A 21,088-nucleotide genomic window follows, 5' to 3' on the forward strand; every position below is an offset into this window, starting at 1 on the left:
GCAGCAGGAGCTCTGACTGCCCGTGGGTCCTGTCCCCACGCACCAGCTCTGCCTGCCCATGGGTCCTGTCCCCATGCCAGCGGGGGCAGCAGCAGCGGCTCTGCCTGCCCATGGGCCCTGTCCCCATGCCAGCGGGGGCAGCAGCAGCAGCAGCAGCAGAAACTCTGCCTGCCCATGGGTCCTGTCCCCATGCTATTCTACTCTCTAAATAAAAGAGCACTACTGCCAGATCTTAAGAGTCTAAGAAATCTTTCTTTCGACTCCTCGGCTCACCGACCCCGCATCACTTTCACCAGGGACTTAACTCTCAACCCTGGTGCTGGGAGCCCCAGCCTCCAGCAAGTTCCAGGCCTTTGCTTCCTGCTTCCCTGGCTCCCTCTGTGCTGGCTCAGAGACTAAGTGCCCCGGTTCAGCGGGACTTGATTAAATCTTATAACTGTTGGGCTCTGCACCCTTCTGCAGTCCACTGTCAGTTGGACACCAGTTTTACCACCATGGGGAACGCCCCAAGCATCCCCGGAGACTCACCACTTGGGTGCATTCTAACTAATTAGAAACACTTTCAATTGGATGGGTTATGCCCCAGAAACTCCAGCTGGGAGAAAACTTGGGGGGTTTCTCTGTGCCTTTATAATGGAGTTGGACAGGTAGATCAACCTAGAACGTCATTCAAGTTACAATCTACTTTCTGGAAAATCAAGAGCAACAGTCCTTAGAAAATCCTCGCAAGACTGGAAACACAGCTCTAGAGGCAGTTCAGATTCCACACAGTTCCTTTATCTCAAAAAGGATTATCATCTCCCCTTTCCAGGAACTACTATCTAGCCCATCACTAATTCCTAAGACTGAAGAAAAAAAAACAGTGGGGGGGGGGGGGAGGGACGGGGGGGAGGGGGGGAGGAAATGGCCATAAGCATGCCGTTGCCAAAAAATCTAGCATCTTGAGTGTCTTCTCCACAGATATTGGTAAAAAAAAAAAGAAAAGAAAAGAAAACCACTAGCTGTGGAGATTCTATGTATGTGTGTCTATATGTATGTCATATGTGTGTGGTATTTTACCCCCGGATGGCATGGCAAAAATTAAGAGCTCTGTTTAATTGGCTTAAAGTAAGCGCTTACATAATTCTAAATGTAGTAGAAATTAACCCAGTGTCTTTCAAAGTTCACGTGAGGTGAATTAACCTTTGGTAAGTGAAAGCTTATTTAAGTTTGTTCGTTTGATTGAAATAGCCTTGTTGTCAGAGTTGTCAGTATTTGGATATGATGCAGGCATGCAGCCTGGGTTTATTGGTCAAATAAGCTGGTGTTATCTCTATTACAAAACTGGTTAGCAAAAATAACAACTTAAAATGATGCCTAATTTTGTCTAATGTCTCAAGAAGCATTATAGGCAATCTAAATAATTATTGGAAATGAGTAAACTAAATAGACGTGAAAAAGATAAAAGTGTTGGGTAAACTTTTTAAATAGTTATGTCTTATGACGTATATTTAAAATAATTTCCAAAATCTTTCTGGAAACTTGAAAGTTTGAAGTGTTGCTAGTTAAAAGTGAATGATGACAAACTCACTGAATATCTGGGTCATTTTCCAAATAAGATAAAATACTGAAACATTATCATTAGCTGTCACTAGATCTACCTACTTTTGTCTTCTTATTACAAAGAAACTAAAAGGTGTTTGGGTCTATTAGTAAACATGTCTTGTATTTTAGTAAGATTGTACCATGAAGTAGCATGTTTCTAGAAATTATAAAACATATTTATGAATTTACCAAGCCACAGGAGGCTAATGTAAAGGACAGTTAATAATTGCTTAGTTTTTAGTTTTTACTAGGGTCTGTTAAGGGTTAAAAGTTCTAATTAATATATGTCAATTGCCCTTTTGAGTCTTTTGTCATTTGCAGATTGTTGCTGTTTTACTCTGATGCTTTTTGCTTTTGCAAATATGTTTCGCCTTCAGAGAAATTCCTGGAAAGGTTTCTGACACAGGATTCTAGAATACAGGTTTCTGATAAACTTTCAGATGGTAAAACTGAACTGGGTAAGAAATTACAGAATTCTAACAGAGAAACTGAGCTCATAAATCTGCTAACAGAAGATTAAGCTCAAGAATCGATTATACAGGACTGTATGAACTGATGAGGATGATTATAATTTTTTATGACTTTTGTTTGAAATATTGTTTTTGATGTGTTGTTCTTTCTCAGATTTAAGGAAATCTTTTTCTCTTTTCTCTTATGCTAACTATGCCTTATAGCAATTTAGTGAAATTATACCTTTATGAGCAGAACTGAAACATTTATCTTTTTCTCCCTACTTGATCCCTCCAGAATTTGCAAACTCCTTGTGAGTGAGTGTAGTTACTTTGTGGCAATATTTGCATAAGTTCAATAAGAATCTGTTCTCCTTATAACAGGACACAGTGGTTATATTACCAAGGCTTTGACTGGAATGTCATATTTGAGAGAAACATACAGGCTCAGATATGACAAGAACAGCTTTTCAGGAACAAAGATTGGACTTTCTGGAAATAAAGCCACTTGAAAATATGGGCCTGGTACCTTGTTTACAGAGCTTCCGGCAATCTTACCTGGTAAGTAAGGAAGCTTGCTTAGCTGGCAGGTGCAAGGAACCTCAGAATATTTTGGGGGACCTCTAGAAGAGAGGAGTCCACCCAAACCTGTAAGTATTGCAGGCAAAATCTGATGGCAAGTCCTTGGCTTGGCTTTTCTGGCCTCGAGAGGCCTTTACGGTTGAATCTGAGATTCCTCATAAAAAAATTCCAGCAAAGCAGATTTAAAAGAGCCTGTATAGGGGCCGGCCCCGTGGCCGAGTGGTTGAGTTCGCGCGCTCCACTGCAGGCGGCCCGGTGTTTCATTGGTTCGAATCCTGGGCGCGGACATGGCACTGCTCATCAAACCACGCTGAGGCAGCGTCCCACGTGCCACAACTAGAAGGACCCACAACTAAGAATATACAAGTATGTACCAGGGGGCTTTGGGGAGAAGGAAAATAAAATAAAATAAAATCTTTAAAAAGAAAAAAAAAAGAGCCTGTATAATCAATTGTTATTCTTGCTGCACTTATGTAAATACTTGGATCAAGTTTTATTGAAACTACACTTATTTTGCAAACCAGTTGATCTTAATTTGGGTATCTTTTGTAAAAATGAGGGTGATTTTAGAGAGAAAAAATTATATTTCAGTAGAAGCTATAGTACACATTCATGGATATTAGATTCTAGCTCTTCTCTTCTACAAGATTCATCTGTTACTAATCAAAATGTCTCCTTGTGGCCATCCATCTCTGATACCTGGGAGCCCCCTGGCCACAATGAAACCTTTTCCTTCAACACTACCGCCCAAATACTAACTAGATTTGCCTTGTCACAAGTGGATCATAAACAACAAGTTCCAAAGGTAAAGTCCCCAGCTTATCGATACACACAGGATGGACTCTATCAAATTTGGGACGAATATATTTGGCTCACTCCTACTAGTGGTCAACTCAGTCAAAAGACCACTCTGTGTTGGGAACAAACCAATCACACCTGTGATACGTGGCCTAATAGCACCCGACCTATGAGATAAATTCCCCATTACATGTGTTCTCATATCATAGCCTTAAGAAATACTGATTGGTTTGGGACTGACTGGGATAGACGGTCCAGCATACGTTGGTTAGGCCCTAATGGCACTCAGTGGTTATGTGGCTCCAACTTATGGCCTTGGCTACCACCTGGATGGATTGGACAATGCACCCTGGGCTTCGTCTGGATGCAAGGTAGAACTACATTTACTATATCTCCTCCTGCTAACCTACCCAACCTGCAACAGCGCTGGACCCGCTCTGTCTTCCACTGGTATGACCACCTTGCCTCAATTTTCCTTCCCCAATTAGGAATTGAAAGTGTCATCTGGCACATGGACGCTCTAAAGAAATTTACTATGAAGGCATTAAATGATACACAACATAGCCTTTCTCTGCTCGATTTAGAAGTATCCCAAATGCATAAGGCAGTCCTCCAAAACTGAATGGCACTGGATGTCTTGACAGCAGCACAGTGGGGCACTTGCGCCATTATAAAAACTGAATGTTGTGTCTATATTCCTGACTACCATTAAAATATCTCTGGCTTCCTATCTGATATGAGCCACCAAATTAAATCCATGTCTGACCCTACCCTATCCCTAAACAATTGGTTGGACTCCTGGTCAGGACCAGGTCCCTGGACTACTATCAAAGTCTTATTCACTGGGTTAATCATACTGCTTATATTTCTTATTATAATTTGTTGTCTAGTTCATTGTTTGTCTTCCACATGTCAACAAAGTTTTACCTCCCAGACCACTTCTCATCAAATGACTCTCTTCTCTCCAGAGGCTCTGTATACCTTGTCAGCCTTGGACTCCAAGGGCACAGCCTTCCGGTCCGCTGAACCTCCTACCTATACCTATGTCCCCATTTAGGGACAGCTCTACGACCTTGTACAGCCGGAAGTAGTTACAGAAGACTGACCATCGTCCACATCCCCAAAAGATTTCGGGCCCAAATGCGTTCAGGAGGGATTTTATGATGTGGATCAAGGCTCCCCAGGTAGAGAAGCCCAAGGTGTCCTGGCCTACATGCCGATCTATATGATCTGATGGATTTTATGGTGTGAATTAAGGCTGTCCCAGAGAGAGAAGCCCAGGGCATCCTCGCCTACATGCCGATCTATATGACCAGATTCATATCTAAAGTTATACGACCGCACAATAACCAGACCCCATCTTCACTGAAACCATTTAATGACTTTTTACATCATCTTTTCTTTTTCCAGTAAAAATAAGTCACGTACCCATGCCTTATAAATTTAGCCCTACTCTCAACCCATGTTTGCAGCAGCAGCTCTGACTGCCCTTGGGTCCTGTCCCCAGGCAGCAACAGCTCTGACTGCCCATGGGTCCTGTCCCCATGCTATTCTGTACTATTCTCTAAATAAAACAGCACTACTGCCAGACTTTGAGAGTCCAAGAAATCTTTCTTTTGACTCTTTGGCTTGCCGACCCCGCATCAGCACCACTTGGCAAGCCATGCTGTGGTAGGCGTCCCACATATAAAGTAGAGGAAGATGGGCATGGATGTTAGCTCAGGGCCGGTCTTCCTCAGCAAAGAGAGGAGGATTGGCAGCAGATGTTAGCTCAGGGCTAATCTTCCTCAAGGGAAAAAAAAAATCACACAGATAAAAAACATTTAAAAACATAAAATACAAAAATATGATTAATACAAGTATCCAGGAAAGCCTTGCCTCATAAATGAGGAATCGTTAGCCCTAGAGTGAGCACTGCTCTGGACCCAACTAATAGGCCATAAAAACAAGACTGAAAGGGTTAGACTGTTTCCAGATCAATTAGCTGTAGTCCAAACAAAGCTCAAATAGATTTATAGCAATATAAAAATATCCAGCAGCCTAACGTAAAATTCACAATGTCTGGTGTCCACTCCAAGATTACCAAGCATGCAAAGAGACAGGAAAGCACAACCGAAAAATGAGAAAAAAAATCCCAAACTGACACAAATGTTAGAATTAGCAGAGAAGGACATCAAAACAGTTATTTTAACTGTATTTCATATATTCAAAAAGTTAAGTAGAGACATGGAAGATTCCAAAAGAAGGAGGAGGAGGAGGTTGGGAGGAAGGGAGAGGAAAAAGAAGGAAAAGTAGGAGAGAAGGGGAAACTTCTAATTGAACTTCTATAGCTAGGTGAGATTAACAGCAGATTAGACATTACAGAAGAAAAGACTGGTGAACTTTAAGGCATAGCTATAGAAACTAACCAAAATGAAACACAGAGAAAAAGGAATCTGAGAAGAGAAAAGAGTTATGGGGCTGGCCCAGTGGTGTCATGGTTAAGTTTGTGCGCTCCGCTTTGGTGGCCCAGGGTTCACAGGTTCGGATCCTGGGCACAGACCCAGCACCCCTTGTCAAGCCATGCTGTGGTGGCATCCCACATAAAATAGAGGAAGATTGGCACAGATGTTAGCTCAGGGCCAATCTTCCTCACACACACACACAAGAAAAAAGAAAACAGAGTTAAAGAACAATTTCAAGTGTCCTAATATACAGGTAGTTGAGTCCCCAAAGGAGAGGCAATGAGGAGGGACAGAAAAATTATTAGAAGAAATAATGGCTGAAAAGTTTCCAAACTTGATGAAAACTATAAACCCACAGATCCAAGAAGCTAAATGAACTCCAAGCACAAGAAACATAAAAGAAAATCACACTAAGGCATATCGTTAACTCAAAACCAGTGGTGAAGAGAAAATCTTCAAAAGCAGCTAGAGAAAAAAAGAAATGTTATAATGAAAGGAACAGAAATAAGGATGACGTTTCTCACTGGGGACAATGCAAGCACAGAAGATAGTGAAGCAACATCTTTAAACTATTGACAGAAAAAAAATCCCATTAATCTAGAATTCAATACCTAGAAAAAAATATCTTTCAAAAATGAAGGCAAAATAAGGATGTTTTCAGACATACAAAGGCTGAAAAAATTCATCACCAAGAGACCTACTATACAAAAAATGTTAAAGGACATCCTTCTATCACAAGGAAAATTACACCAGATGGAAATCTAGATCCATAGAAAGGAGTGAAGATTCTACTGTGGGCTTCATAACATGTGTAAAGGTAAAATGCATGATGATATTAACATAAAGGCCAAGGAGGAGAAAGGAAAGTATACTACTATAAGGTTCTTATTATACAAGAAGTGGTATATTACTTGAAGATAGACTGTGATAATTTAAAGATATATAGTCCCCAAAGCAATGCTAAAATAACAAAACAAAGAGTTAAGCCACCACTCAAATGTCCATCAACTGATAAATGGGTAAACAAAAGTGGTATATCCATACAATGGAATATTATTTAGCCATAAAAAGGAAAGAATCCCTGATACATGCTACAACATGGATGAATTTTGAAAACATGCTAAATGAAAGAAGCCAGACACAAAAGGCCACATATTGTATGAGTCCATTTATATGAAATGTCCAGAATAGGCAAATTCATAGAGACAAAGCAGATTAATGGTTGCCAGAGGCTGGGAGAGGGAAGAATAGGGAGTGCCTGCTTAATGGGTCTAGGGTTTCTTTTTGGGATAATGAAAATGTTCTGCAATTAGATAGTAATGATGGTTGTACAACATGGAGAATGTACTAAAAAGCACTGAATTGTACACTTTACAATGGTGAATCGTGTATTATGTGAATTTTACCTTAATAAAAAGAGAAGAGTGGGGCTGGCCAGTGGCACAGTGGTTAAGTGCACATGTTCCGCTTCTCAGCGGCCTGGGGTTCGCCAGTTCAGATCCCGGGTGCGGACATGGCACCGCTTGGCAAAAGCCATGCTGTGGTAGGCGTCCCACATATAAAGTAGAGGAAGATGGGCATGGATGTTAGCTCAGGTTTGGTCTTCCACAGCAAAAAGAGGAGGATTGGCAGTAGTTAGCTCAGAACCAATCTTCCTCAAAAAAAAAAAAAAAAAAAAAGAGTTAAGTGAACAAAGGATATAAGTAAATAAGTAATGGATTTATAAATAATTAATTATCCCAAAAGATGGCAGAAAAAGAGGAAAAAGAGAACAAAGAACAGATGAGATAATTAGAAAATAAATAGGAAGATGATAGGCTTAAACCTAACCATATTAATAATCAATTAAGTGTAAATAGTATAAACATGTCAATTAAAAAGCACAATTATCAGATTTGATTAAAAAAAGCAAGACCCAAATATATGCTATTTATAAGAAACACATTTTAAATATAAAAATATAAATAGATTAAAAGTAAAAGGATAGGGGCTGGCCCCATGGCATAGTGGTTGAGTTTGCCCACTCTGCTTCAGTGGCCCGGGGCTTGCAGGTTCAGATTCTGGATGTGGACCTATGCACCACTTATCAAACCATGCTGTGGCAGGTGTCCCACATATAAAATAGAGGAAGATGGGCATAGATGTTAGCTCAGGGCCAGTCTTCCTCAGGAAAAAGAGGAGGATTGGCAACAGATGTTAGCTCAGGGCTAATCTTCCTCATCAAAAAATAAATAAATAAAGGATGGAAAAAGACAATACCATTGCTAACACTAGTCAAAAGAAGGCTGAAGTAGCTATATTAATATCAGACAAGTAGGTTTCAGAGCAAGGAATATTCAGAGCAGGGATAATGCAGGTCATTTCATAATGATGAAAGGGTGAGTTAATCAAGAAGACGTAACAGTCTTAAACATTTATGTACCTAATAATAAAGCTTCAAAATACATGAAGCAGAAAACGGATAGAACTGCAGCAAGAAATAGACAAATACAATTAGAGTGAGAGATTTCAGTTTCCCTCTCAATAATTAATAGAGCAGGTAGGCAGAAAATCAGCAAAGATCGGTAGACTTGAACACCACCAAAGTCAACCTAACTTTGATTAACACAGGACCACTGCATGATAGCAGAATACACATTCTTTTCAACGGCACACAGAACATTTACCAACATTCAGAAGGCTTCAAGATATATTAACTATGTTGTGTGACCACAGTGAAATTAAATTAGAAATCATTAACAGAAAGATTCTTGGAAAATCTCCAAATAGTTGGAAACAAAATAACACACTTCTAAGTAACCCATGGATCAAAAAAGTAACCAAAAGAGAAATTAGAAAGCATTTTGAGTCAACTTAAAAATGGAAACAACGTATCAGAATTTGTGGGATGCCACTAAAGCAGAACTCAGGGAGGCAATTGATAGCCTACATACCTTTATTAGAAAAAAAGGAAGGTCTTAGATTAATGATCTCAGCTCTATTAATAGACAAAAAGGTTCTTTTAAGATCTAGAAAAATGAGCCAATGAAACCTGAAGTAAGCAGAAGAAAGGAAATAAGGATTAAAGTGGGTATCGATGAAACAGAAAACAACAGAGAATAATCCCTGAAACCAAAAAATAATTCTTTAACAAGATCAATAATATTGATTAACCTCTACCCAGACTGATCAGGAAAGGGAAAAAAAAGAAGACATAATTACCAATCTCAGGAATGAGAGAGGTGACTACTACAGATTCCACAGATATTAAAAGGGAATATATGAACACCTATCTGCCCACAAATTCAACAACTTAGATGAAATGGACACATTTCTTGAAGGACCCAAATTACCAACACTCACTCAAGAAGAAACAGCTAACCTGAATACTTCTATATCTATTAAAGAAATTGAGGGGCCAGCCCAGTGGTGCAGTGGTTAAGTTCGCATGTTCTGTTTCGGTGGCCTGGGGTTTGGCGGTTCAGATCCCTGGTGCAGACCTACGCACCGCTTGTCAAGCCAGGCTGTGGTGGCATCCCACATACAAAACAGAGGAGGATTGGCACAGATGTTAGCTCAGGGCCAATATTCCTCAGCAAAAAGAGGAGGATTGGTGGCGGATGTTAGCTTAGGGCTAATCTTCCTCAAAAAAAAAAAAAAGAAAGAAAGAAAGAAAGAAAGAAATTAGAATTGTAGTTGAAAATCTTCCCACAAAGAAAACTTCAGACCCATGTGCCTTCACTGAGGAATTCTACCAGATATTTAAGGAAGAAATAATACAAATTCTACACAGTCTTCTCAAAGATTGAAGAGAAGGGACTACTTCTCAACTCATTCTATGACACCAGCATTATTACCCTGATACCAAAACCAAGCAAAGATATTAAAGAAAAGAATACCGTACTGAGATACCACTACCCAAGAGAAAAGGAAATACAAGTTCGTGCAAAAACTTGTACACAAATATTCGTAGCTGCTTTATTTGTAATAGCTAAAAACTGGAAACAACCCAGTGTCCATCAACAGGTGAATGAATTTTGGTATATCCATCCCAATCGAATGTTACTCAACAATTAAAAGGAACTATTGAGGGGGTAGCCCAGTGGCGCAGTGGTTAAGTTCGTGCACTCTGCTTTGGTGGCATGGGGTTTGCAGGTTCAGATCCCAGGCGCGGACTTAGCACCGCTCGTCAAGCCACGCTATGGCGGCATCCCACATAAAATAGAGGAAGATGGGCACAGATGTTAGCTCAGCCACAATCTTCCTCAAGCAAAAAGAGGAAGATTGGCAACAGATGTTAGCTCAGGGCCAATCTTCCTTACGAAAAAAAAAAGGAACTATTGATACACGCAACAACATGAGCAAGTCTCAAAATAATTAATGCCGAGTGAAAGAAGTCATATATGAAAAAGTACACCTTGTATGATTCCGTATATCTAAAACTCTAGGAAATGTAAACTAATCTAGAGGGACAGAAAGTAGACCAATGGTTGCTTGGGGATGGGGGTGGGAGGGAGGGATTATCAAGGGTGACAGTATGGGTGTGACAGATGTGCGACCATCTTGATTGCGGTGCTGGTTTCATGGATGTATGCACAAGTCGAAATGTACCGTATTGCACTCCAAGCCGGCAACACTTGGTCTGGCCACTTTGTTCTTTCTCAGTACACAGCAGAGCACAGGTATCTTCTGCGCGTGTCTCCTTTCAATGCTGGCAGCATCCTGGCAAGGTGGCTTTAGGCTTGAGGAGGCTGAGGCTCCACGAGGTGAGGGCACCTGCAGCTGTCCCAGCCACACTGCCAGAGGTGGGTGTGGATCCAGCACCCCTGGGCACGCGGCTGGGCTTCATTCAGTCGGACAAGTACCTCCAAACCCACTCCTCATTAGTCCCTTTCATTCCTGGAAAAGAACAGAGCCCGGATCCTCATGGCTCCCCTCCCCACCCATTTTGCACACAAGAAGACTGAGGCCCAGGGAGGTCCTGACTGGTCTTGCTCCAGGGGCAGCACGGCTGGAAGTCTGCTCCCCGCTGCAGGACGCCCGCCAGCAGAGCCACCGCCGTGTTTCTCCCGCCTCCAATGGCCTCTTGGGCAGGGGCTTGCTCAGGAGTGCTGGTGAACCCTCACCTCTGGGATGGCTGGAGGATGGGCGGCATCACAGCCGTTCATGTCACAGATGGAAGCCAGGCCACCTGGCTCACATCCCGGCTCCTCCACTTCCTCACTGTTTGACCTTGGGCAAGCCGCGTGACCTCTCCCTGCCTCAGTTCGCTCACCTCCAAAATGAAGGTTGTAATAGCACCCACCTCCTACAAGTGCAAAAAGAATTAAAGGAGTCTGAAGCCATTGGAACAGTACCTGGCGCAGAGAAGGGCGCTGGACATGCTTGGTAAGTAAATAAATGGCTTCAGCTCTGCTTAGTCCCGGAGGCTTGGGCTCCTGCCCTTCCCACCCAGAGAGCCCTGGGTGGAGGCCCCACTGATGCTGATGCGCGTCTGTCTTGCACCCCACCACGCAGCAGGCATTTTCCAAACCTTATGTCACCCTCACTCCAGCATGGAGGATAAGGGGAGGCTTGTACCTAGTTCGCAAGATGAGGGAACAGGCCCCGAGAGGACCACACTGCCAGCGGGTGTTGGAGCCGGGATCAGGCCAAGCCACCTGCCTCCAAGACTGGGCCTGGGTGAGGACCGGCCTGAGTGAGGTCCACCTGCTGCCTCCTGGGGCGGGAGCTGGCCTGGAGGGCACACAAGGCCCTGCTTCCCAGAGTCCCTGCCCGTAAAGTAGCTTCCCTGGTGGTCGTGAGGCCCCAGCCTAAGGGGTGGCACCTGCATGGCAACAAGGCCAACCCTCTTCTCTTGAGCTGTTTCAAGCTCCGGCTTGGCTGTTGTGTCGCAAGCCTCCTTCCGAGAGGCGGGGAGATTGAGACCAGCTGCTGCCGTCTTGATTCTCCCAGAGCTCGCCTGGCAACGCTCGCCTCAGGTCCTCACAACATCCTGGTAGGAATCGCTCCGAGCAGGGATTTTCAAGGTTTGTGGGCTGAATTCGGGCCAGTGTGGGTAGGGAGTGAGGAGGGCAGGCGGGCAGGAGCACACAGAGAGCTTGGCATCTCTCCAGCACAGACTGGCAGGAGAACACGGCTGCCTGCCTTATCAGCCTGCCCGGCCGAAGGCCAGCTTGCCCATTCTTCTCTCTGCCCTGGCCCCTTCCACCTCCCACCTCGCTTTGCCTCACTCCAGGGAGCCTCAGCCCCCTGTTCCAGGGTGGAGGCCCAAGGAGCCACTTCTGTGGCTCCTGAGCCACTGGGCAGGCCCATGTCTTTAAAACAAGGAGGCCTGGGAGGGGCCACGACCCCGGGATGTAGCATTGAGAGCTGGAAAGGACCATGGACAGCCGGCCCTATTTAACAGAGGGGAGAAAGGAGAGACCCAAGACCAGGAGAGAGGAGGGCCTGGCCAGGTCGCACAGCAAGTAGGGAACAGAGCCGGGCTGAACTGGGTGCTCTTCACACCTTCCCACCGCCTCTGGATACGGTTTCCACCAAAAGCAGCCAGACCAGCAGGGCCTAACCTCGGGGTGGGAAGGCAACCATGGAGGGGGAGCTCCTTTTCCTCACCGCCTCCTGCGTGGTCCTGGGACTGGCACCGCCCCATCCTACCCTTCTTAGCCATCTCGCTTCTGGCCCAAGAGGCTGCTGTGCATCTGGCCAGCCTGGGGATGTGCTGTCATCCATGCTGACTCATGGTCCCCTGTGGGCTATAGCTGTGGGGGAGGTCAGCTGGTAGGTCCATCTATGTAGGCCCAGGGGCACCCCTGCCTTCTCCTTGGCCCATGGGCTTCCCTCTGCTGCTGGTCTCTCCTCATTGGGCAGGATCCCACTGCCCCCAGACCTGACCTCGTGGCTCTGCACAGTCTTAGGCCACTGGCTTCCCCACTCTGGGCCTCATTTTCCTCCTGGAACATCTCAAAATTCCTTTCTTGTCTCTGCCCTGCCCAACACCTCTCCACACAGGGCTGTGAGGGTGACCAAGGTATTGGGCTTCTGGTCTGGAACCTACCCGTAATGTGTCTGGGGAGGAAGGGAGATAGCCCCCTGCTGGGAAAGCCTGCGTCCTGGGGCAGCCCTAGGACTGCTCCACCCCAGGGCCCCAGCTGCTGGCTCTTCCCACCTCCAGCAGCTGCATGCTCTCTTGGGGTCCCCCACAAAGGAGGACTGTGCACGTGGCCCCAGGGCCTGGAGGGAACACACAAGCTCTTTGTCTCTGGCCCGATGTGTCTTCTAATCCCACAGAGCTGCCCACTTGCCAGGTACAGGAGGCCTGGGGGGTGGGTACTAGGGGTGGTGGGCAGCGCTAGGCCCTGTGGGAGACAAGGCTTCTGTCAGCACAATCTTGTCCTCAGCCCAAGGGGCCCTGTGGGGAAGTCAGCAGCCTAGGCTCAGGTATCAGCTTGCTGTGGGGCTCCATTCCGAGCTTTGCCCCTCTCTGGGCTCTTAACCTGCTTCTCCCCAAGCCCTGCTCAACGTGACAGCCAGGTCCCTGGAGGCCTCCTCTAACTCTCCAGCCCACAGATGGACCCGACCCCCACACCTTGGTCTCCGTGGGGGCCCTGCCCAGGGAGCACCTGGAGGGAAGTCAGGATGAGCTTGGTCCTTCCCTTTGGGGTGGGTGGGGTCCCTGAATCCCCAGCCACCCCTTCTCCCCACCCCAGCAGCATGGCTGGTGCTCAGTGGCCCTGAGGACCACAGTGCAGAAAGGTCGAGGCGGAGGGAAGCATCGCCTTTTATTGTGGGGTCTGCACAGTGGGTGCCAGGCCCTTCTTACTGAGAGAAGGCTGAGACTCCCCACCTGGGTTGACCATTTGGCCTCCATTGGGCTCATTCTCCTTCCATCTCCTTAAACCCAGGCTGAGCATTTGCACTGGATCTCTGGGGGCTTGGGGGACCTCCGTGGTCTCCATCACCTTCTATCTCACGTGTTTGGGAGCATCGTCAGTCAGGTAGCAGGAGCCAGGGTAGGTGGCGGGTCACCTAGTGCAGCAGGCCTGGGGCTCTGGCCCTGGCCCGGCTGCTGCAGAGCCCCAGGTGGAGGCAACGGTGGCTGCACTGTCCTCAGGCTCAAGGTCCTCAGGCTCAAGGTCCATGCCCTCATAGATGGTGGGGAGCGAGGTGCGCTGGCTCAGCCGCCGGCGCAGGCCGACCAGCAGGGGCTGAGGCAGAGAGGCCACATCCACATTGTTACCCAGGTCTACCCAGGCCAGTGCCGGGAACTTGCTGGTGTCCTTGACCGCCTCAGTGAGCTCGCGGGCGGCAGCCTGTGTCAGCCGGTTGCCGTTGAGCAGGAGCTGGGTGAGGCGGGGCAGCGCCCAGAGGCTGGGCAGCAGCAGGCCCAGCAGCTCGTCACTTAGCTTCGTGAAGCTCAGGTCCAGCACGGCGAGCCCCGCGCCCTGGCTGCCCAGGTAGCGCGTTATGTGCTGCACGTCCCGCGCTGACAGCGGGATTCCTGAGAGGTTAACAGTCTCCCCTGCCAGCAGAGTCTTCTGGAGGCTGCTCTTGAGGCTGTGGGAGGGTTGTGGGACTGAGCAAGGGCCCAGAGCCCAGGCGGGTCCCCACTGGCCACGGTGACCCACTGGGGCGAGGCCCAGGCCCCACAGTTGGGCCAAGCTGGGATCAAACTGCCCGTTTCTACATGGGTGGCCATGGACAATGCTCAGAACTGCTCTGAGCCGCAGTTTCCCCTTTGGAGAAAAGGGGCCTGGATGTTGTGAGGATTACAGAGAGCTGCAGTGAGGCTCCGTGAGCTGTTATTATAAAACCCACTGTGCCTGCACTGCCACACCTGCTCCACCTGGCACACTTATTTGTATTGGCAACCCAGTGGGGAGGAATGGTTATCCCTTCTGCAGGGGAGCAAACGGATGCTCAGAGAGGTGACGTGGCTCTTCCATGGTCACAGGCCACTATGAGGGGAGCCAGGTCTCCAAATCAAGGTGCTCTGACTCCTGAGCCCACACGTTTTTTCACGTGCCTCCCCTAAGGTCGACCCTTTGGGGCTGAGGACAGATCTCCTATGAGGGTATCATGCTGGTCCCCCTGCCCTTGGGGGCTAGAGAGGGGACAGGCCCAGGGTAGCAAGAGGGGAGGTGTGGGGGATGTGGGTGGGGACCTGCCCTGGGGGAGGGCTCTGTGTGTCTAAGCTGGAAGGGACGTTTAGAAACTGAGGAGGGTCCCCTGCTGCCCCCAGAACCCTTCTCTAGGTCTCTCCTGTCATTTGCACACAGCCCACTAGGCAGATAGGCCTGACTGGGGGCTAAGAGTGGCGGGATCCCCTCCGGGGCCCCCACCTGCCATGGCAGGAAACAACCCCATGGGCTCCAGGCTGAGTGTAGGCCACCAGGCCAGAGGGGGACAGGGGTGGGGGAGCAAGCAGGGGAGAGCGCTGGGGCTGTGGTCTGGCCTTGGGGCCTAGGCGCCTGTAGCCAGTTCCTGAGCTGAGTCTGTGGCCACGAGGCTGTGACGGAGTGACTAAGAGGGGGACCCCATGGCAGAGGGAGCTATCAGGCTGGCCCCAGAGGCCTCGGCTTTGGACAGCCTGGCAAAGAATTCCCAAAGGGCTGTGGGATAATCAGGGCAGGTGTGGCCTTGCGCAAGCTACTTTGTCTCTCCCAGCCTCAGTTTTCTTCCCTGTAAAATGGGAATCATGACCCAGAATCTGCCTCCCTCACAGCCTATATGAGATTCAGCTGACTCCTGCTGAGGTCACCTTGGGGCCTGTGACAGGCCAGGGATTGAGGGGCGAGTGAATGGCAGGTGGCGCATCATACGGAGAGTGCAGCCTGGCTTGGGGAGCATCTGCTGCCACCGGCCAGACTGACTTCCAGGGTTGGGGCCATGATGCAGATGAGGGTAAGGGGCCCACAGTGTGGGATTTCAGGCACCAGCCTCTTGCTGAGAGAAGCCTGGGTTCTCCCCTGGGGCCAGCCCTGCCTCTCCCTGTCAGCCTGGGACAGGCCATGAGGTGGGGCTGTGGCTGGCAACCCTTACCAGCTCTGGGTCTTCCTCCGGGGCAGGTTGGACCCTTGCTGCCGCTTGGAGTGAGGGGTGAGGTGGTAGACGAGCTGCCGGCAGATCTTGTCCGAGGACTTCCAGAGCTCATAGTCCTGCGGGGGCAGCGTTGTTAGGGCAAGGCCGAGCCCCTCCCGCCCACCTCTGGGCCTTGGGGACCCAAGCGTGTGCGTGCACACAGTCGTTCATCACGGATCACTGAGCTGCCCACTGGCCTTTCCCTCCCACCCCCACCCCCCACCCCGGCTGTGGCCTGGCACAGAGCCAGGGGAGGCTGCCCGCTGGGAGCTGGACAGGCTGGTCCCAAGCCCACAGTGCCCGGCAGGAGGAAGCCCAGGGACAATGGGCCCTTGTTCCCTGTCCTCAGGCCCAGAGCCAGTGTCTCAGGCTATCAGCCGACTCCCTGCCCACCCTCAGCATCCCCTGGGGACTCGCCACAGGGGGAGGCAGGACCAGGCACACTGATACCACCCCCAGGGAATAGGAACCAGCCAGGTCAGCATGCTCTTCTTCCTCTCACTCTCCGAGCTAGACTGCGCCTGTCTAGCTGGGGCCTGGGTCTGGGCTGCTGGGGCTGGGAGGGTTACCGTTTACAGCACTGCCACCTGGCTCTCTCCTGGTCCTAAGTGGGCCCTTGTAGAGGCCCAGCTCCGGTGGAATACAGGGTGCCCTGCTTTCTGCAAAGCTGGCCCTGAGCACGCTCCACTACCCGGCACATTCTTTTCTCCAGTCCCTCTGGAGACAGCGTGTACGTACAGTGGCAGCAAGCCCTGGCGGTCACTATAAAGTCTCTAGGCTAGCCTCAGAATCCTCGTGACAACTGCATATGGACATGGGAGTTCAGAGCCATCAGGGCCCCTAGTGGGCACCCTTGTTTCATGCGGGGACTCACTGTGATGAAGGGATGGGAGCTGGTGGCTGGCCACAGGCTGTGTTGGAGCACGGCACCTTCAATGCTCATGGCAGGTGTCCACGGAGTGGGACAGGGGGTGTGGGGATGGGAGTAGGGGTGTTCTGGGCAGACACAGTGGCATGGGGGTAGTGGAGGCTGCAGGTGGCAGATGCCAACATGAGGAGGGACTTGCTTGTGGCTCGAGCTGCTAAGGGAAGCAGAGAGCACTTGTCCCCAAGGGTATTCATACAGGATGGGACATGTGGATAGGGGTTCCAACCTAGAGTGACTCTCTTCTGGCTCTGGAACTCAGAGGCTGGGAGTTAGGTTCCATTAGCAGATGTGTCAGAATATTCTGTATCCAGAAGGGTCCCCATACAACTTCCTGCCTGTGTCCTGGAGCCTGGCCCACATGCTGCCACTCAGGAAATGGGTCTCCCCAGCACACGACTTTTCAGGGTTGAGAAGCACAGTTCACATGTGCTCCAGCTGCTGGCTAGCCTAATACACTGAGATTGGCATCAGGTCCCAGAGAGGGGCAGTAACCTGCCTAAAGCCACACAGCAAGCCAGATGAAGACCCAGGCTCCTAGCGTCCAGCCCTGAGCTGTCCTGGCCCCTGTCAACCACACTGCCCAGCCTGGAGCCCGTGCCTACCGGCCTCACCGTTTTGGGGCACTGCAGGTCCCGGGCCAGGTTCACAAGCAGGTCATGGGAGATGGGGTCCACCAGATTGAGGAAGGCCACGTTCCTGTATAGGATGTCAGTGAGGAGGGTCCCCTCAAGGCCCAGGTCCTGAGTGATGAGGAGAACTGAGTGAGCCAGGGGCCAGGACGTCCCTTCTCCAGGCCCCGTCCCAGCCAGCCAGAGCCCCTCACATCCATCCCCCTCTCTTCGTTTCCCTCCCTGAGCCTTGCTGGAGTCTCCCCACAGGCAGCGATGGGCCGGCTGTCCGGGGGCAGGTGGATCCTTTAGATCAGGAGAGGGTTGGTGCATCAGGGGCCTCAGGGAGGCAGTAAGTGGGTCCTGAACCCTTAGGCTGGTTCCCTGGAGGTGAAATGTCCTGCTGTGACACCTTGCCTCCTCTGGGCTTGGGCTTGTCCAGGGGACTGTTTAGGGGCTCCTCTGATGACTCCCAAAGGCCGCTGTCCTCCAGCATTCCCTCTGGGTCCTTTGCCTCTATCCTCCTATTCCCGAGCTTTCTCGAGCTGTGGCCTCCACCTGTTTGCCAACAGGTCCAGACCCTTTCTGTAGGGGTGAGCCTCTCTCTCAGCTCGGATGTCCCAAAGGCAGCTCAGACAGGGCATGTTCATCTCCTGCCCTGAAGCTGTCCTCATCTCCTGTGCCACCATCCCCATCTTCCCAGGCACTTGGGCCAGCGCCCAGGAATCACCCCACACTCTCCCCTCTCCCTCTCTGCCCCGCTCTCCCTCCCCACTGCTCAAGAAGATTCAGGCCTCATTCCCACAGGCTCCTCCTGGGGCTCCTGGCCTCCCGACACCCCCAGTCCACCCTCAGGCTGCCAGAGCTGGCTCTATGACACACACACACCTGAGCTCGACCCTTAACCCTTCAGTGGGAACCAAATGCTCTCGAAGCTGTGTGATATTAGAGACTCACGCACAGTCTGCAGTCTCAGAGCACCTCAAAGCCTGTCATTCACGGCCCCACCCACCAGCCTCCTTGTCCTGCTTCCAAGTCTCCCACCCTTTGCGGAGACCCCACTGTCGGGCCCCTGGCTGCCCTGGCCTTCCTGCCCTCACTCCTTGGTCTCCTCCTCCTCCTGTCACTCCCATGGGCTGGTGTGGTGCTGAACACCCTTTCAGAGGGTCTGTTTAGAGGATATACTGACAAGCTGATGGGGCAGGCACAGCCGGGACGGGCCTCCAGACCCCATGTGGGCACTTCCCAAGCCAGAGAGTGACACGCTTCCTGTATAAGCCCATGGCACAGGAAGACAGGCCAGGTGATGGAATGCCCAAAGGTCATAAATGCAGAGTCCCTGTGGCTTAAGGGGCAGGACAGGCCCCTTCCTGGGCCTCAAGTCCCAACCTCTGGTACCCGAGGGGGCAACCCAGCTGGTTTCCCAGCTAAAATGCCCAGCCGCTGCCTTAGGCTCCAGACGCCATCCCAGACAGAGATCTATGCCTCTGGATAGTCTCTGGCTGATTTGGTGCTGCTGTGCTGTTTGCATTTTAAACACCATTCAAGTCGCAGATGCCAGCTAGGGAGGACCCAGAAGGGAGGGGTGACTGGTGAGCCTGGGCTGACCCAGACAGGGCCCCAGACTGCAGCCTGCCTTCTGCTGGTCTGGACAGCTCCTCTTAAAGGGCCAGCTCCACCATTCCAGCCTGCTGGGCCCAGAGAAAGAAAACCCAGTGCGGCAGGAGGAGAGGGGCTGAGAGGCTGGAGGTTGGGCTCTGGCCTTGGCTGGCTCCCAATTTGCTCTGGGCTAGTGGTCCTGGGCTCACTACTTCTTTCTAAGCCTCAGTTTCCCCATCTCTAATCATCCACCTGCAGGCCAAAGACCTACCCGGCTTATTTCGGTTTACAGGATGGGGCAGGTTGTGGTGGCAGCTGCTGCAGGGGGTGGAGACGTGGGCAGAGAGGGAAGTGGCCTGCCCAGTGGTGATGCTGGGACCAGAACCCATGTCTCCTAGGGCAACCCAAGGCTCAGGATCTGGGACTCAGGTACCTGGTGTGTGTGGGACCAGAGCCCCTGCCCATCCAGATGTGGTGTTGTGATGGACAGATGCCAGGTGTGGGTACTCAATGGGCATGGTGAGCTGCCTGTGAGGAGGATGCGTGCTGCGTGCTGTGGCTCTGTCTGGCCCTCCATGGTGTCATGGTGAGGTTGCACCTGCTGACCATCTGGGCTGTGGCTTCCCTGGGTCCTCTCTCCAGGGTCCAGTGTAGTGCCTCCCTTCATCCTGGAGGGTGGGGGAGCTTGCCCTCTTGCCATTGCCGCTCAATGCAAGATCACTCGCCCCCCACTTGCCATTCCTTCCAGGCCCCGTGAATCTAGGCTTACCTCCATGGTTGGGGCACCCTCAAACACACACAACTAACCTCAAACCCCAGAGACGCGGACACAGTCACCGGCCCCCGCTCCTCCACACTCACAGTCCCCCCACTCTAGCCGATTACCCTCCCTCACTCCCCCTCGCTCGGACCAGATATCCACCCTCTGCAGACAGTCGGACCATCCCCTCGGAACCTGCCCGGCCCGCGCGCCCGTCCGCCGCTGGCCCTGACTCGCGTGCCCGAGGCCAGCTCAGTATCGCCTCCCGGGCCCCTTCCAGGCCCGCAGCCCGCAGCCCGCAGCCCCAGCCCCTCCCCGGCCTCCAGCCCCGGGCCGGCCCGCTCCGTCTCTCGCCTGGCGCAGGAGGCGCAGCAGCTGCCGGGCGCGCTCGGGCCGCCGCTCGCGGAGTGTGGACTGGATCTCGCAGAGCCAGCGCACCCGGCGCTCATAGGGCGCGGGCCCGCACCCCGCCGCCGCCCGGGCCTCGGAGCCCGCCTCGGGTCCGGCCCGCCGGCCCAGCCGCGCCCCCATGGCCGCTGCGCGCGGGGCGCCGGGCGCACGGGAGGCCGGGCCGTCTGCGCCCCGCCCCCAGCCCCGCCCCGCCTCGCTCAGGCGCGGGGTGCGCCCTGCGGGGAGCGCCGGGCTGCAGACTGCGCGCTCCGGCCGGGCCGGAGCGCGGGGAAGTGGGGGCGGGGGTCCTGCTGGGGGCCGCGGAGCTGCTAAACGCTCAGTTTTGGGGGGTCTCGCTGGAGGAGGCCCTCGCCCGCGCTAGACCGGGCCCTGGAGCTCTGTCACCAGGGCTGGAGCCGCCGGGGGAGGCTTGGTGCCTCTAAGCCTCTGGCCCCAGTGCTGACTGTGGAACAGTCGCTTTGGCGGCGCAAAGAGTCCTGGACTTAGGATCAGGGCGGGGTGGGTGGGGCTTCCGCTGCCATTTGCCCGTCTTAGGCAGTGCCAGCACCTCCTTTCAGGATTCTCCCCCACAGCGAGCAATAGTAGTATTTGACCTGTCCACCCTGCGTGGACACTCTGGCATTGACAAATGTTTTCTGCCCCTCCCTGCTTGGCTGAGAGCAGGCAGGCTGGGCAGGCGGGGTGGAGCCCGCCCCCTCTAACTGCCCCCTGGGAGGTAAATGGCATGGAGAGTGCTAGTTAAATGGTAAGCCCGGCTCCAGGCAGGATGGCAGCAGGCCGGCTGCACGTGCTCCTGGCTTCAGTCCTCCTGTCTGACAGGAGGCGGGGCAGTGTGAGGAGGGGGAGCCCTGACTCCTCCAGGGATC

The 21,088-nt window shown here is 51.3% G+C and overlaps 2 protein-coding genes across 10 annotated transcripts in view; one reads left to right on the plus strand and one right to left on the minus strand.

Annotated features, from left to right (window-relative positions):
• The first annotated feature begins 11,721 nt into the window (after nucleotides 1–11,721).
• Nucleotides 11,722–21,088, plus strand: part of GGT1 (gamma-glutamyltransferase 1) — a 33,038-nt gene continuing 23,671 nt past the window's right edge. Inside the window, exon 1 of one of the 8 annotated variants that reach the window (XM_008536487.2) lies at nucleotides 11,722–11,865. The gene's annotated coding sequence lies outside the window, so the exon portion shown is untranslated. Of the gene's footprint in view, nucleotides 11,866–16,211; nucleotides 16,394–21,088 lie in introns of those variants that run through there. The other 7 variants (XM_070628218.1, XM_070628236.1, XM_070628232.1 and 4 more) reach the window with 7 other exon arrangements.
• Nucleotides 13,605–20,378, minus strand: LRRC75B (leucine rich repeat containing 75B). 2 transcript variants are annotated; one of them, XM_070628240.1, is made up of 4 exons: nucleotides 20,166–20,378; nucleotides 17,456–17,584; nucleotides 15,878–15,993; nucleotides 13,605–14,392 (listed from the first exon to the last, which is right to left on the minus strand). In XM_070628240.1, exons 1-4 carry the CDS (start codon nucleotides 20,340–20,342, stop codon nucleotides 13,861–13,863), a joined length of 954 nt encoding a protein of 317 aa, XP_070484341.1. In that variant the 5' UTR covers nucleotides 20,343–20,378; the 3' UTR covers nucleotides 13,605–13,860. The 2 variants fall into 2 exon arrangements, with proteins under 2 accessions (XP_070484341.1, XP_008534711.2); XM_008536489.2 differs by lacking the exon at nucleotides 20,166–20,378 and adding an exon at nucleotides 19,485–19,910.

Source organism: Equus przewalskii, chromosome 7 (genome assembly GCF_037783145.1).
Source record: "Equus przewalskii isolate Varuska chromosome 7, EquPr2, whole genome shotgun sequence".
Classification (NCBI taxonomy): Eukaryota; Metazoa; Chordata; class Mammalia; order Perissodactyla; family Equidae; genus Equus; species Equus przewalskii.